This window comes from Leucoraja erinacea, chromosome 2, assembly GCF_028641065.1.
Source record: "Leucoraja erinacea ecotype New England chromosome 2, Leri_hhj_1, whole genome shotgun sequence".
NCBI classification, from domain to species: Eukaryota; Metazoa; Chordata; class Chondrichthyes; order Rajiformes; family Rajidae; genus Leucoraja; species Leucoraja erinaceus.
Genome location: NC_073378.1, coordinates 75,112,506 through 75,128,800, shown reverse-complemented (window position 1 = coordinate 75,128,800; position 16,295 = coordinate 75,112,506). Strand labels below are relative to the sequence as shown.

General features: G+C 41.9%; 1 protein-coding gene across 2 annotated transcripts in view; it reads left to right on the top strand.

Moving 5' to 3' along the window:
- Window positions 1-16,295, top strand: part of LOC129711218 (phosphatidylinositol-3-phosphatase SAC1-like) — a 52,556-nt gene that overhangs the window by 5,860 nt on the left and 30,401 nt on the right. For both annotated transcript variants that reach the window (XM_055658719.1, XM_055658710.1), the window contains exons 2-4: window positions 6,006-6,103; window positions 9,681-9,755; window positions 11,094-11,221. In XM_055658719.1, the coding sequence (XP_055514694.1) occupies window positions 6,006-6,103; window positions 9,681-9,755; window positions 11,094-11,221 (301 nt within the window). The remainder of the gene's footprint in view (window positions 1-6,005; window positions 6,104-9,680; window positions 9,756-11,093; window positions 11,222-16,295) is intronic.

Genomic DNA, 16,295 nt, shown 5'->3' with positions numbered 1-16,295 from the left:
AGACAAGTTAACTTACAAAGTCAATGCTTCTTTGGGATGTGGGAGGAAACCCCCACGCTTGCAGGGAGAATGTGCAAATTCAACACAGACAGTGCCCGAGAACAGGATCGAACACAAATCTCTGGCGTGTGAGGCAGCAAGTCCACCAGCGGTGCCACTATATTTTATTTTCCAACACACAAAAAAAAATACGTTGATAACTTTGGTTACTGAAAAAAAAGAAACTATCCATTTTCAGTCTTAAATCTCTAAGTGATGCTATGTCCCCCTTAACAGCTACTGTATGTTTTAATTTAGTTCAAGGTTATTGGGGCAGTACATTGGCCATAAAGTTGCTGCCTAAAATTGCCAGAGACCTGGAATTGATCCTGAATATGGGTGCTGTCTGTATGGAGTTTTGTTTCCTTGTTTATAACATTGTTTACAGAGTACTATGTTTACATATTCAGTAAGGATTTCATTGTTCTAACTGGGACATGAGAGAATAAAACACTTTTGACTTACGTCGCTGATGTGTGGGATAGAACTAGAGTAGGGGTGATCGATGGTCGGCGTGGACTCGGTGGGATGAAGGGCCTGTTTCCACGCTGTATCTTTAAATTAAACTAAAAACACTAAAACCAGAGGAAATGTAAAGAAGGGTTTCTACCCGAAACACCCATTTTTTTCTATCCAGAGATGCTGGCTGCTCCATGGAGTTCCCCCGCACAATTAAAGCATGGAATAGTCTTCACCCTTCCATAGGTACCAGCCAGACGCAACTAAATTTAAGGTAGCTTTTTTTTCCCCCAAAGAACCCTTTTTGGTTAAGTCCAGAGTTTTATTGTCATGTGTCCCAGGTAGGGCAATGAAATTCTTGCTTGCTGCTGCACAACAGAATATGTAAACATAATACAGAACAGGAGATAAAGGTTCAGTGTGTCTATATACCATAGACCATATATAAACACAATAAATAAACAGATAAAATGCAATAGGCTGTTATTTTTCAGTTTGGGGTTTGGCGATGGTGGGTCCACCAATTTAAATTCCATTTCCAATATCTTTGGAGGATCAGGAAACCTAGAAGCAAGAGTTACTCCAGGGAGTTACTGCAGCTCCAGGGAGTGATTCTGCGTTGTTTTTCAGCGGTCGCGATGAGGCAGCGACCGAACAGCAATGGCGGCCAGAGCTCCCACAATGCAAAGGGAGGGAGAAAGTGGCCGACGCTGACCAGTTGCCATGGCAGTGCACATGTGCAGGGCCGCACATGCGCACAACCATGGCCGATGATGTGCTCGGCTGAGCTGAGACCCGTGACCCGACCCGAAAGCTAGCGCCGAGCCGAGAGCTAGCACCGAGCGGCGACCCGAGAGCTAGAGCCGAGCGGAGACCTGAGAACTAGCGCCGAGCCGAGACCCGGACACGGATGGCAGGCAGGTGTCCCGGTTGCTTGCCAAGCCGGGCAAAATGGCATGGCTTTAAGGTTGCCCGGCGGGACTGTAAGTTGCCAGTGGCACCCGGTCAAACCGTTAATTTCGAGCCCTGGTAATTAAAATACAGTTAATTCTTAGCAGGTGTGCTAATACATTTTATTAGTAAATTTCAGGTCGTGGCGGTTTTTGGCAAGGCCAGTATTTAACTGTCTTTGAGGAATTGGCCCAAAGAACCTGTTTTCTTGCTGAATAGCTTTGTGTCCATATGGATTAAATCAAATGGGCTGAAGACTAGTTTCTGTAAGATTGGGGATCTTGGGAAGAAGCTAAGATTCTCCAGCTAATTAGTGTTCCAGTGAAAACATGGATGTGAAAGCTTCAGCCTTCTCTCTGGCATTTGCATTCTGGGCCCTGATGTCATTGGGATTATTCCTGGAGTTGCCTTCTCCCTTTAGCTGTTTAAATGTACACCACCATTCATGACTAGATGTAGCACTAGCAGGACATCTGAACTTTGATCTGATCAATTGGTTGTATGATAAATAGGCTTAATGTGCTGGATATATTTTGAGCTGTTCAGCATTATGTTCTGTTTTGCAGCTTCACCTCACTACTTTTAGGTGCTGTTGCAGATATCTTTCTACCTGCAATAAATTAGAGTTGGTCCTCAGTCTTAATATTAATGGTAGAGTGAGGATTTTCTGGTCCATGAGGTTCCATGTTGAGGTGCTGAACATTTCTGCTGCTGGTTTAAAGTATATTATGGATGTTCAGTTTTGGCTTACATCCGTTTAGAGTCATTGAGTCAGACTGCACAGAAACAGGCCCTTACGCCCAACTTACCCATGCCGACCAAGATTGCCTATCTGTATTAGTCTAACCTGCCCACATTTGGCTTGTATCTTTCTAAGCCTTTCCTATACATGTACCTGTCCAAATGTCTTCTAATTGGCAGCATTTGGCCCATGTCCCTCTAAACCTTTCCTATCCATGTATCTGTCCAAGTATATTTTACATGCTGTTGTATTACTTGCCTCAACTACCTCCTCAGGCAGCTAATTCCATATAACCACCAATCCCACTGAAAAAGTTACCCCTCAGGTTCTTACAAAATCTTGCTCCTTTCACCTTAAACCTATGTCCTCTGATTCTTGATTCCCCTACCCTGCGTAAATGACTCACTGCATTTACCCTTTCTATTCCCGTCATAATTTTACACACATTTTATAAGATCACCCCTCGGCTTTCGAGGAATGCATTTCTAACCTGCCAAACCTCTCCTTGCAGCTCAGGCCCACAAACCCTGTCAACATACTGGTCAATCTTCTCTGCAATCTTTCCAGCTTAATGGCATCTTTCCTCTTGCAAAACTGAACATAACCCTCTGAATGTGGCCTCACCAACAATGTGTACTCTTTGTTTTGAGTACCGTATTTCCCGGCGGTGAAGATGCTATTTTTTACCCTAAAATAAAGCCCGAAAAATCACCTGCGTCGGAGGCCGAAGGCTTGGTTGTTTTTAGGCAAGGCAGGTGTGTCAAACTCATTTTAGGTCACGGGCAAAATGCGACTTCATGCCCGCTCTGGCATCGGGTAAATCATCCCGCAGTCCGGATCGGACTCCTACGCGGATCGGATGCGGCCTGCGGCCCGCGAGTTTGACAGTCCTGGCCCATAGGAAGCGCTTCAGTACTATACAGCAATCCAATCAGATGACGTGTTCGTGCGCGGATTTTCGCCACTTCAAACACCTGGTCTAGGTAGGAGTTGTGTAAATTCTGTTTAAGTTGTTTAACTCCGTACATTGTTTATCACTGTACATTGTTTACACTGGGAATTGTTTTACACTGTAAATTGTTTAACACTGCCCATATAATATGGCGTCTGCAAAAAAAAGGCGTTCTTACACCATTGGCTACAAGTTGCAAGTTATTGGATATGCCAAAGAACATGGCAACACGGCTGCTGAGAGACATTTTGGACCACCGCCAATTGAGAAAATGATGGGAGGAAGCAAGAGGACCTGTTGAAGCCTGTGATAAGATTTAAACGTAGCCTGCATTGTTCTGCAGCAAAGTGGCCAGAACTCGAGGAAGAAATGAAGAATTGGAAAGTTGAGGAGAGAAATGCGGGCAGGGCAATGTCAACAAAGACTATTATTAACAAATCAAAGTTGAGGGCAACAGCACATGGTCTGGATGATTTTCATGGCACGTCAAGTTGGTGCTATAGATTTATGTAGAGAAATGGAGTTTCAATGAGAATTAAAACAAGAATCGCTCAAAAGAAGCCGGAAGAAAACAAAATCATTGCATTTCATAGCTACGTAATCAATGCAAGAAAAGAGACTGACTATGAACTGGGACAAATTGGGAACATGGATGAGGTGCCGTTAACATTTGATGTGGTGTCAAATAGGACAGTGGTTATCAAAGGCTTCAAATCCATAACTGTAAAGACATCTGGACATGAGAGAACCCACTACACTACAGTGTTATCATGTTGTGTGGATGGGACTAAATTACCACCACTACTTAGTTTTAAGAGGAAAACCATACCAAAAGACAAAATTCCACCTGGGATTGTTATCCACGTGCATCCAATGGGATGGATGGATTGGGATGGAATGAAGCTATGGTTGGATAAGGTCTGGTCACGGCATCCCTGTGATCTTCTTTAAAAATAACGCATCCCTACTTGTGTGGGACCAGTTTTGCACTCACCTAACTCCGGCTACTAAAGAAAGGGTAAAGGAGAGGTCGAAAATGGCAGTGATCCCTGGTGGATTAACTTGCCAACTTCAGCCTTTGGACGTATCCATCAACAAACCCTTTAAATTGTTGATGAAAGAGGAATGGAATCAGTGGATGAGGAACAAAAGCCATGATCTAACAAAAACATTTGAAAAGGCCATCCATTGCTCAGGTATGTGTGGGTTTTAAAATTGTGGAGCCGTGTTAAGACTGAAATTGTCGTCAAAGCCTTTAAAGAAATGTGGCATCAATAACGCGTTAGTTGGCTCAGGAGACGACATTCTCTTTGATGATAGTGATGTTTTGAATAGCAATGATGACCCTGATGAATTATTATGCTTTGAAGATTGGCATGATAGTAGTGAATTTTTCAGATTTGAAGATCAGAATGTTTTTCGTTTTTGTAATCTTTGTTCCGTGCACAATTAAATGTTATTTTTATTCCGAACGCTGTATTTATTTATTACCACACCGGTATATACATTATCTTTGTTTTGCACTGCGTACCGGCATAAAAATTACGCAATGCAAAACAATACGCAATGCAAATGGCCACCACCATGGCGAATGGAAATGGCCGCCACCACGAGGAATGTTTGTTTTTTATTTTTCAAAATTTAGCGTCTCAAAATGGGGGTGCGTCTTCATCGCCGGGAAATACGGTATATCTCATTACCATGATAGTACTAGATAGTCATCAAGTTTATAGTCATTTGCACAAGTAGGGTGAGGTATAGGTACAATTAAAATCTTGCTTGCAGTTACATCAGAGACGCTTGGACTCGGTTAACATAAGAAAACACAGATTATGCATAATATACTCATGTTCTGCACGTCAATAAGATGAAAAATGTATGTGAAATAATAACTAATGAAATACTCAAAAAAAATAAAAAAATTTCTACAGTGCATCTTTTGTAGTTTGACAGAATATTTGGTTACATGCCGAGTCTCTTTAAACATCAAAGAAAATAGCAGAGTGCCTGTCACGCCTTCTTTGTGATTACATCAATGTGCTTGCCCCAGGACGGGTAATGTTAGATGTAAACGCCCAGGAGAAAGGGTGGCTTTGATGTGAAGACTGATTTAACCATGCAGGAAATCTATTTGCCATTTTCTCATATCTGATTCCAACTTCAGTGTTCAGTATTGTTGCAACTTATCTGTTCTTGATTGTGATCTCAACAGGCCTTTGTGAATTATTGGAAATGTTTGAAAAACGTATTGAAAATGTGTGCAGTTCTAGTCGCAAAATTATGGGAAAGATCTGGCAAACTGCACAGAGCATTTATATTGACAAGATATTAACAGGAATGGACAATTGAAGCAATGCGGGAAAACTGGATAAGCAACAGTCTTCATTGCAACAGAGGAGGTGTATTTGAGGTGCATGGCGTTAAGATGATTTGTTAGGCCATGTCAGGTCCTGGAGAACCGATCTTGGCAGAAAACTCAAAACCAGGGGCATGGATTTATAGAAAAAGGACGAGGGAAGGTGAGGAAAATACTTTAACTCGGAGAAAGGTACAAGTTGGGAGCTCACTGACCAAAAGGAATTTAGAAGTAGAAACGCTAAATTTGAACACAAAGATCCAGAATATTCTGAGCCACATACCTGCCAGAAGATGGGATTAGGTTGGGCACTTTTATTTTGACCAAGAAAGTCATGAGGTGCGGAATAGCCCCAAGTCATAATGTTTCTATGATTCTGTGGTCATTTATCTTCTCTACATGGTTATCCGTATTTCACTATTGAGAAAGTTCCTTTTTGGCAATGGTAAGATTAAGCTTTGATATTTTTTCATGTAGCTCAATAACTTCTCAAACTTATTTTTTAGACACACAACACCAGAAAAGTTCTACTTTGAGGCTTGCGATAATGGATGCAATGATGTTCTCACGATCGACCGGGTCTCTAATGAGATCACCCTTGGAGGTAAGATTTGTGTTTGAAGCAATTCAGTGCAGTCCTATATATTTTTTGCAAGCAGAAAAATTTTCTATGAAGCTGAAAATTGCCAATTGGCCAGAAGTAGGTATATATAATTATTGCAGGGCTTAATAGGGTGGATGCAAGGGGGATGTTTCTCCTCATTGAGGAGCCTCGCAATATGGGTCTCAGTCTCAGAATGAAGGGTAACCATTTAAGATTGATATGAGAAAGATTTGTTTTGGATGGTCAGTCACTTAGTTCATTATAAATGGAAATTGATAAAAGGAATGAAAGATTTAATAGAATGGTGCAAGGGAATGGAGAACAAGTTCAGAAAAGGAAGCATATATACGGTATAGGCAGAAGATAGACACAAAATGCTAGCAGGATCAGGCAGCATCTCTAGATAGAGGGAATAGGTGACGTTTCAGATCGAGACCTTTCTCAGAACCAAAACGTCACCCATTCTCGACCATAAACATCACCCATTCTCAACCCAAAACATCACCCATTCCTTCTATCCAGAGATGCTGCTTGAACCGCTGAGTTACTCTAGCATTTTGTGTCTATTTTCGGGTGTAAACCAGAAATCTGCTGTTCCTTCCTACACATATAAGTTATAGGCATTTGGGTTCAAGTGAGTATTTAAAGATCAATACGGACTTCATTTTTTTTTAAGGGATCTCATTAAGGTTCACGGACAGGAATCGCAGGATGAGATATCCAGGGAATGTAGAGCACAGACAATTTTCTGAGTTCAAGTTAAAAACTATCTTTAGAAGCAGGTGCACTATTTAGTGGGTGTGGCTGAGCATGAATACATAGGTGTGGCAAAAGTGAATACAGAATGTTACCTAATGCCATGCTGTTTCATAACAGTGGATTGCCTTTCTGTTGGGTACAGGGCTGTGGCAGTATAACCGCAGGGCAAAATGCAACAGATGAAAGGAAATGGAGCCGCAGAAACAATTAATTAACAGTAAAAATGATGCCATTTTAAACATAACTAAACAAAATCCGTCTGATTTGGATTTTATGACAATAGACAATAGGTGCAGGAGTAGGCCATTTGGCCCTTCAAGCCAGCACCGCCATTCAATGTGATCATGGCTGATCATCCCCAATCAGTACCCCATTCCTGCCTTCTCCCCATATCCCCTGACTCCGCTAATTTTAAGAGCCCTATCTAGCACTTTGAAAGCATCCAGAGAACCTGCCTCCACCACCCTCTGAGGCAGAGAATTCCACAGACTCACCACTCTCTGTGAGAAAAAGTGTTTCCTCGTCTCCATTCTAAATGGCTTACTCCTTATTCTTAAACTGTGGCCCCTGTTTCTGGACTCCCCCAACATCGGGAACATGTTTCCTGCCTCTAGCGTGTCCAAGCCCTTAAATAATCTTATATGTTTCGATGAGATACCCTCTCATCCTTCTAAACTCCAGAGTGTACAAGCCCGGCTGCTCCATTCTCTCAGCATATGACAGTCCCGCAATCAAGGGAATTAACCTTGTAAACCTATGCTGCGCTCCCTCAATAGTAAGAATGTCCTTCCTCAAATTAGGGGACCAAAACTGCACACAATACTCCAGGTATGGTCTCATTAGGGCTCTGTACAACTTCAGAAGGACCTCTTTGCTCCTATATTCAATTCCTCTTGTTATAAAGGCCAACATGCCATTCGCTTTCTTCATTGCCTGCTGTACCTGCATGCTACCTTTCATAGACTGATGTACAAGGACCCCCAGATCTCGTTGTACTTTCCCTTTTCCCAACTTGACGCCATTTAGATAGTAATCTGCCTTCCTGTTTTTGCTACCAAAGTGGATAACCTCACATTTATCCACATTAAACTTCATCTACCATGCATCTGCCCACTCCCACAACCTGTCCAAGTCACCCTGCATTCTCATAGCATCCTCCTCACAGTTCACACTGCCACCCAGCTTTGTGTCATCTGCAAATTTGCTAATGTTACTTTGAATCCCTTCATCGAAATCATTGATGTATATTGTAAATAGCTGCGGGCCCAGCACCGAGCCTTGCAGTACCCCACTAGTCACTGCCTGCCATTCTGAAAGGGACCCGTTAACCCCTACTCTTTGTTTCCTGTCTGCCAACCACTTCTCTATCCATGTCAGCACTCTACCCCCAATACCATGTGCCCTAATTTTGCCCACTAATCTCCTATGTGGGACCTTATGTCTGGCTTTTCTGTAAATTAATTAGTTTAATTCACTGAATTAGATTGAATAATATGGAATTATCTTCTGCTTATGTTCTCTGGTTTTATGTCATGCAGATAGAAGAGACTTCTTATTCAAAGTGCAAAGCAAACTGTGCTTAGCTGCTATAGAATACACTCGCTAATACTTCTTGCATTGAGTATGATTCAAGGAAGAACATTTTGTTGTTTTTAAATTACTTTGTATGAAGCTTTGTTCAGAATATCCCAGCTTTCGCAAACGTGGTATAACAGCTATTTATATTGACCTTGTGCAAATACGGAGGAATTCTTAATCTGTTCTACCAAAGTGACACAAACACTAGCACTCTTTATCTTTCCCCTCCCCCCATCAACCTTCATATTGATTCCCTGTGAAACATTCCATTGTTCTATAGCTTGTAGCTCCTGTATGGAAAGTTGAGGTCTCTCTTGCACCTAACGTTCATCATATTTTCCACATCGTACATTGGAGGACCAATTATATCTGTTTCTGACATTGTATATTGGAACTTTGTTATTACTTGAATCACTTCCTGCTCAGGATTTCACCTGGGTAAATATTGCTTCAGTAAATTAGCTTACTGAATTTTCTTCATAAAGGATTCCTACGGAGAAATTAAACTGCATAATTTAAACTGCTACTCAGTGTTTCAGATGTTTGAATCTGCTTTTAACCAGAGAGAATTTACACTAATTGACGGCTTGTCCATGAGTTGTAATTAATTATTAACTTATTTTGTGTCTCTATGTGCATATGCATTTCTATTTCTCAACATATCCTTCCTTAAATTATCTATGTATTAGGGGATGTACTATTTTTTTTTAATTGAGTAGTTATAGTACCTTGTATTTATTGGTTTAAACATTTCATTTATCACTTATTTTTAAAGATTCACAATGTGACTCACTTTTTTGATTGTAAGTCTTATTTTTCCTTCTCCAACCTCACCCATTTGTTTGTAGCACAGAGGCAGGTCATCCAGTCCATTTGGTGTCTTAGTAGTTAGTGGCCTTGGTTCCAGACATCCACTCTTCCCACATCTTGTTTTCCTTTTTTCCAACCTCCTATTCGTCATTTTTGGCATGGTCTCTACTTCTTTGCCAAGTCCTGTAGTGCAGCGTTGCCACCCACTTTGTTTTTTAAGATATGTTTATCTTGCTTGAGATCGCAAATCTTTTAATATTTAAAAACTGTGATTTCCCACTCCATTTATTGACCATCTAAATCTTGCTATTGTCCTGTGTTGTGTTATCCAGTGCTGTGCTTTATTCTGAGTTTTGTATTACATTTATAATGTCCAAAACAGTTATCCAAATTCAAACTACTAATGTATTTCCTAATTTATTTTCCTCAGTTAAGAAAGATGTCCCCCCATCTGCAGTTACCAGATCGGTCTATGGAATCATGGGAACAATTCGTCTGGTGGCAGGTAGGTGATTTTAGAATTGGGGGAAATATTTAAAGTTTCAATTGCCTTGAACAGTAATTCTGGCATTGCTCTCATTTATTGATGCTGCAGACCTTCAATTATCACTATTGTGAAGCCAAACTTACTATCTTCAGATTCTTGAGCAACTAGAACAATGCATTGAGTTTCTATTCCATGTGTGATATTCTCGCTTTTCAGAGAAAGCAAGAACCTGTACATAGAAAGTGCCTTTTCGTGACATCTCTTGGGAGCTAATGAAATGACGTTAAAAGTGTTATCACTTGCAATGTGGCAAGCAGTTTATGCCCGACTGGTTCCCTCAAATGGCCATTCAATAACAATTAGATCTCCTGTCTGTGGTAATGAAGATGCAAGAGACTACAGATGCTGAATATCTGGAGCAACAAACAATCTGCTGGAGGAGCACAGCAGGTCGGGCAGCATCTGTGGGAGGAAAGGAAGGAAATAAATTGTCGATGTTTCTGGTTGAGACCCTGAGAGGGAAGATAGCCGGTATAAAGAGGAAAGTGGCAGTGGTGAAATGAGGGGCAGTAGGTGATTGGTGGATCGAGGTGGCTTGATGGGCAGATGGAACCAGGTTGAGGGGGGAGCGCACGGTGAAGGTGGAGACACTTAGCTCTCTGTCCTTTCCTCTCGCTCCTTCTGAGCTACCCTGGTCCTCTCTCATACATGTGCACACACTCCCATGTTTATCTCCAATTACCCAGCTTCTTTCCCAATCCCACCTACTCCATCCGATCATTACCCATGCTGGGTGCCCTCGCCCTACTTTTCCATCTGTCCATCCTACCTCCCTTATTTTGTTTCTTTCTTCACCTTCCTTTCCTGTCAGATTCCATCATCTGCAGTGCTTTATCTCCACCTATTGCCTCACAGGATTGGTTGCTATTTTCACCCTTCCCTCCCCTGCATGACTCCATCTGCCTATCACCTCTTCTTCACCTTCATCTACCAATTGCTTGCCAGCTCTTGGCCCACTCTTCCACCTCATCTCTTTATACATGTTATCTCCCCTCTACTCTTTCAGTTCAGATGAAGTGTTCCGACCGTGTCTATTTCCTTCCACAGATGCTGCCTGCCCCCCTGAGTTTCTCCAGCTGATTGTTTGGTGCTCCAGATTCAGCAGCTGCAGTCTCTTGTGTGTCAAGTTTTTGCAAAATCTGCATGGGTGACAACTCTTGTGGGTGGGTTTTAACCATCCATCTGGAGAAGCCTGGAGTTATTGAGTCTTTTGGCCTAGTCTTTAGAAATGTGAAGAATCCTAAAGTTGATCCGAGTCTGTTCAATACTGTACCATCTTGTTCACTCTTCCCACAGGCATGTACCTTATTGTCATTACCAAAAAACAGAAGGTAGGAGAGTTGTTCAGTCATTCTGTCTGGAAAGCAACAGACTTCAACATCATTTCCTACAAGAAGACAGTGCTTCACCTAACTGAGATGCAGGTAATGAATATAATAATCAAAAAGCAAAAACTGTAGATCAGAAATAGAAATACTCAACAGGTCCAAAAGCATCTGTGGATAGTGAAAAGGTTGAAGTTTCAGGTCAGTAATCTATCAGAAATTGTATTTGATGGATGGTATTGAAAACTACAGTAGATTCTTTATGTCAAAATGAGTTTCATGTGTCATTCCCATTATTAATTTCTAATAAGCATGGCGTATTATTTGAAATGTCCTGATTTATTGAATCTGGCATCTTCCTGTTTGTCTCATTTCAACATGATTTTATAATGCCAGTGGTCATTTTGTTATTCATTCCATCCAGGAGTTAGTTGATGTGAGAATGCATTATTTTATATTTATTTTTAAATGGCATGTAGGTTTTGCAAGCAAGTCTATTATTAATTACTCTTGAGGATTTGGTAATGAGCAGCTCCCTTGAGCCAATGTAGTGAAGGATAGGTTGTGCCTTAGAACACAACTTTTAGGTGATGTTAACTGTTTCCATGCATTTGCTATCCATGGCCTTTTGGCTGGTAAAGATCACAATTTTGGGACTGCTATTGATTAAGCCTTGGAAATTCTGTGGTAGTGCATTTTTATGTATCAAACAGGCTCGCTCACTTTATATAGACATAAAATGCTGGAGTAACTCAGTGGGTCAGGCAGCAACTCTGGCAGGCAGCATATTTTTTCCAGAGATGCTGCCTGACCCTTCTGAGTTACTCCAGAACTTTGTGTCTATCTTGGTGTAAACCAGTTATTTCCTACTCACTAACTTTATTTTCTACATTCTTGGAGCTATGTATCTGTCCTCTTACTGTTAATATTATCACCCTGTTTCAAATCCTAACCACATCCTTTCCCGGACCTTCTCCCTGAACTATAACAACATTTCACTTCCAATTCTTGCTATTGCCAATGTTCTTGTGCTTTTTGGTAGCAGATCCAAGACCATAGCCTTTTAAATTATCACTCATTGCTCACAGCTATTACATCTCCAACAAATGTTTTTGAGCATTATAAGTGGCTTCAAAATAAATTGCCAGTTTCCCAGCACAACCGTTACACAAAAGGTCCATAAAGTTGAGTTTATCGTTATGTGTACCGAGGTACAGTGAAAAGCTTTTTTATTGTGTGTTATCCAGTCGGTGCAAAGACTATACGTGGTTACAATCAAGCCGTGTGCAGGTACAGGTACTGGGTAAAGGGATCAATGTTTAGTGCAAGGTAAAGTCATATTAAACATAGTCCGTGGGTCTCCAATCAGGTAGATGGTAGCTCAGGACCACTTTCTCGTTGGTGATAGGATGGTTCAGTTGCCAGCTGGGAAAAAACTGTCCCTGAATCTAGAGGTATGGATTTTCACACTTCTGTACTTCTTGCCTGATGGGAGAGGGGAGCAGTGCCCAGGGTGAGATTTGTCCTTGCCACAGCAACATGAAGTACTGATGGAATCAGTGGAAGGGAGGTTGGTTTGTGTGGTCTGGCCTGCGCCTACCATTCTCTGCAATTTCTTGCGGTCTTGGATGAAGCTATCCCCAAACCATGCTGCGATGCATCCCGATAAAATGGTTTCTACACTGCCTCTATAGAAGTTGAGGGCGCGTAAACCTGGGGAAGGAGAGGTGTTGATGTGCTTTCTTGGTCTTTGCTTCGATATGGCTAGTGATATTTACTAAGTGGTTAAGTTGCTGGTGATATTTACTTTCTAGGAACTTGAAGCTTTCACCAATCTCTACTTCGGCACCGTCAATATAGACGGGGACTTCGCTCCCTGAAGTCAATCACTATCCCCTTTGTCTTGCTGACATCGAGAGAAAGGTTTTTGGCTTGACACCAGGTTACGAGGTTCTCAATACTGATGTGTTGGTGGGCTAAAGATTATTTTGACCAGCATGAAACGTGAGACTTTGTCAAAAGTCTTGCATAGTCAGAGGGCTATACAGTACGGAAACTGGCCCCATTGTTCAACTTGTCCATGATAATTGATTCATTTAACTGAGCTAGTCCCACTTGCCTGCGCCTGGCCCATATCTCTTGCAATCAAATGAAATACCTTATCTCATCAAATTATTCACTCAAGTTGGTTTGACTTTCCCGTATAACCAATCCGTTTTCACCTGATTATTCTGTACCTTCTAAACCAAGGTTTGTACTATTTCTTCAAGTGGATTCTAATAATTTATCCACCATTGAAGTTAAGCTAACAGGCCTGTAGTTAGTTTAACATATTCCAGCCAGCAAAATTAACCATGGGATGAAAATAGGCTCCTGGGGCAAACTACCCGACCATCAGGGTGGACCCAGACAATGGGGTCTTGATAACACCCTGCTTTGTTCCAGGAAACCTGGAGTGATGCTAGGCTTTGGGCATCCTGTAACTGGGCTACTTCAATGCTAACCGGGAGCTTTCTTTGTGCTGCAAACTTAATTTTAACCACTTGTAATTGTGGCGTTTGTCTGAGGGCAATTTGCTTGGCTACATAATAAGCTGATCTATTTCCCTTTGATACATCATCATCCGATGACATATGAGCCTCGCATTTAATAACTGCGATTTGCTGTGGCTATTGGATAGTATCCAGTAAATTTAAGACCAGTTTATCCTGTTTAATAGTCTTTCCTGTTGATGTGATGTGTTTTTCCATAATTGCCCAAAGTCATTACCACCCCAAATGCTTAGCGAGAATCTGCACTTTTATCTTATGCCAATATGCAGGCACGAGTCATACAGGCATACAGCTCAGCTGCCTGAGTAGACGTTCTGGGTGATAAATCATATGCTTCCAGCACTTGATGTGGTGTGACCACCACATATCCTGCTAATAATCTGCCATTGCTAGCTGGGTGTGAAGAGCCATCAGTAAATAGGACCCGGTCAGGATTATCAATTGGATGACTCTGCTAATGTAGTCGGGGAGTGGCAGTGACTTCTACAAACAATAGACAATCATGGTCACATCCTTCTTGTGGCAGTGGTACAAAGGTAGCTGAGTTTATAGCAGGTGATCGCTGATAAGTATATTTCGGATGTGATAAAAGGATAACTTCATATCCTGTTCTTCTAGTGGCTGTGAAATGCTGCCTAGCTGCTGAGTTCAGTAATAACATCACGGCATGAGGAACAGTCACTACACACGGGTGATCAAGAACGCTGGGGATTGATTTTTCTATCATTGTAGCTGTCGCCACTACAGCTTGCAAACACGCTGGCATGCCATTTACTACAGCTGGCAAAGCCACGGAATAATAGGCTACCGATCTTTTTCCCCCTCCATGTTCTTGAGCCAGGACCCCAGTCGCAAACCCCTATGATTAATTTACATAGTTGAAAGGGCTTTTTATAGTTTGGTGATCCCAGTGCCGGAGCAGTAACCATAGCGTTCTTTAGATCTCTAAATGCTTGGTCTCTTTCTGCAGTTCATTCTACTCTGGAGGGCTCAGTTGATACTGTTTTAAACATGGCAAGGCAGCACCCTTTTTTAAAGTCACTTTATGTTCAGGGGCTGATCGCACTCGCCCCACATGATTCCTATGCTTTGCCCATAGTCCAGAGAGTACTTGGACCAGAGCCAATGGTAATCTTGGCAGATCCTCAGTAGGTGGCTGTTGCTTTTCAAAAATAGTGTCCCATTCCTTTCTGACCCATGTGATCTTTCCTTCTGTGTTATTAAATAAGTCAATTTGGATCTCTCCTTTTGCCATTGGCAACTTTAAAACATGAATTGACTGTTAGTCTTTCAGCTATTTTTATTATTTCTCCTATTTCCTTCGCTGTTGCTGGAGGTTTAGTCGCTACAGTCAAGTGTGACTCAAGTGTCACCCATTTCAAATCGATCCCTTTGGGTTTGAGAGAGGCGGACCATTATTCCTAATCCCGGGACCCCAAAAAACAAATAAGGGGTCACTGTTAATTGTTTGAGTTTATTCAACCAAGGGGAGACTTTTTCCTGGTATCCGGGTTTTGGGAGGTGCGTATATAATGCCGTGCAATATGTTCGCTTATGTTCTTGGCTGGTTTCATCAAGAGACTGTAAATACTGGCCTTTTGAATCCTGCACTCTTTGCAGAGCACAATGGATTTGATTGACCAATTGACTGTACGGATTGCTACTCAATTGCCAACAATATAGGGTGGGCATCCTCCTTTATTAAATTTAGCAATTGATGTGTCTGCATTTGAGGGAGTTCCATAAACATGCCGTCTGCACTACAGTGTAATATTGTTCCCAGTTTGCACAGGGCCTGTCTTCCCAGTAACGGGAGTGGGGCTGTTCTAGAGATTATAAAAGTATCAGTAAGTGGCTTGCCATTTACCTGAATACAAGTGGGTTCTGATAAAGGTTCTTATCATGGGGACACCAGCAACCCCAATAATATTAATATTTGACTGACTTGTGGGGATGTCCATGGAGGGGGGCACAGATGACATAGTAGCCAATTTATAAGCTTGAGCCAGTCGGGGCATCAAACAATTTACTAAAGTTTGAACAGCCAGAGGCCCATTTTCAGTTAAGGGCACCGCCATATTCCTCCCACTTACTCTAAAATTGGGCTATAAAATCTGGGATCGTCTTGTCTTTGTGTTGCAAACATCGCACCACTTCCCCGATGTCACTATGTTTTCTCGCTCCCCTCATTATAACCTCCTTTCCTCTGTGGGCCAACCAATGAGTGAGGGACTCATTTCCCTGAGCTTGCTGATCATCATTTCCTCTCCAATCTCCATTTTCTCCAGGAGAAACTGCAAACCCATCTTTTAGGGTAGTCCATGAGGTTCCATATGCACTTTTCAGCAGCATCTGCACACCCCCCTGGGAGGGGGCTATAAATACTACACATCTGATTTAACCAATTACAAAATGCATTGGGCTTTCTTACGGGATATGGAACTTCTGCAACCATGGCTCTAGCTTCAGCTGGGGTCCAGGGTTTCAACACGTAGACTTCTCCTATCACAATACGAGGGGACTGTATCAGTGACTCGGGCTTAGACTCTTCCTCAATATTCATCATCTGGAGCTTTGTTTGTTCATCTTTTTTAATTTAGTTTAGGTTAGAGATACAGAGC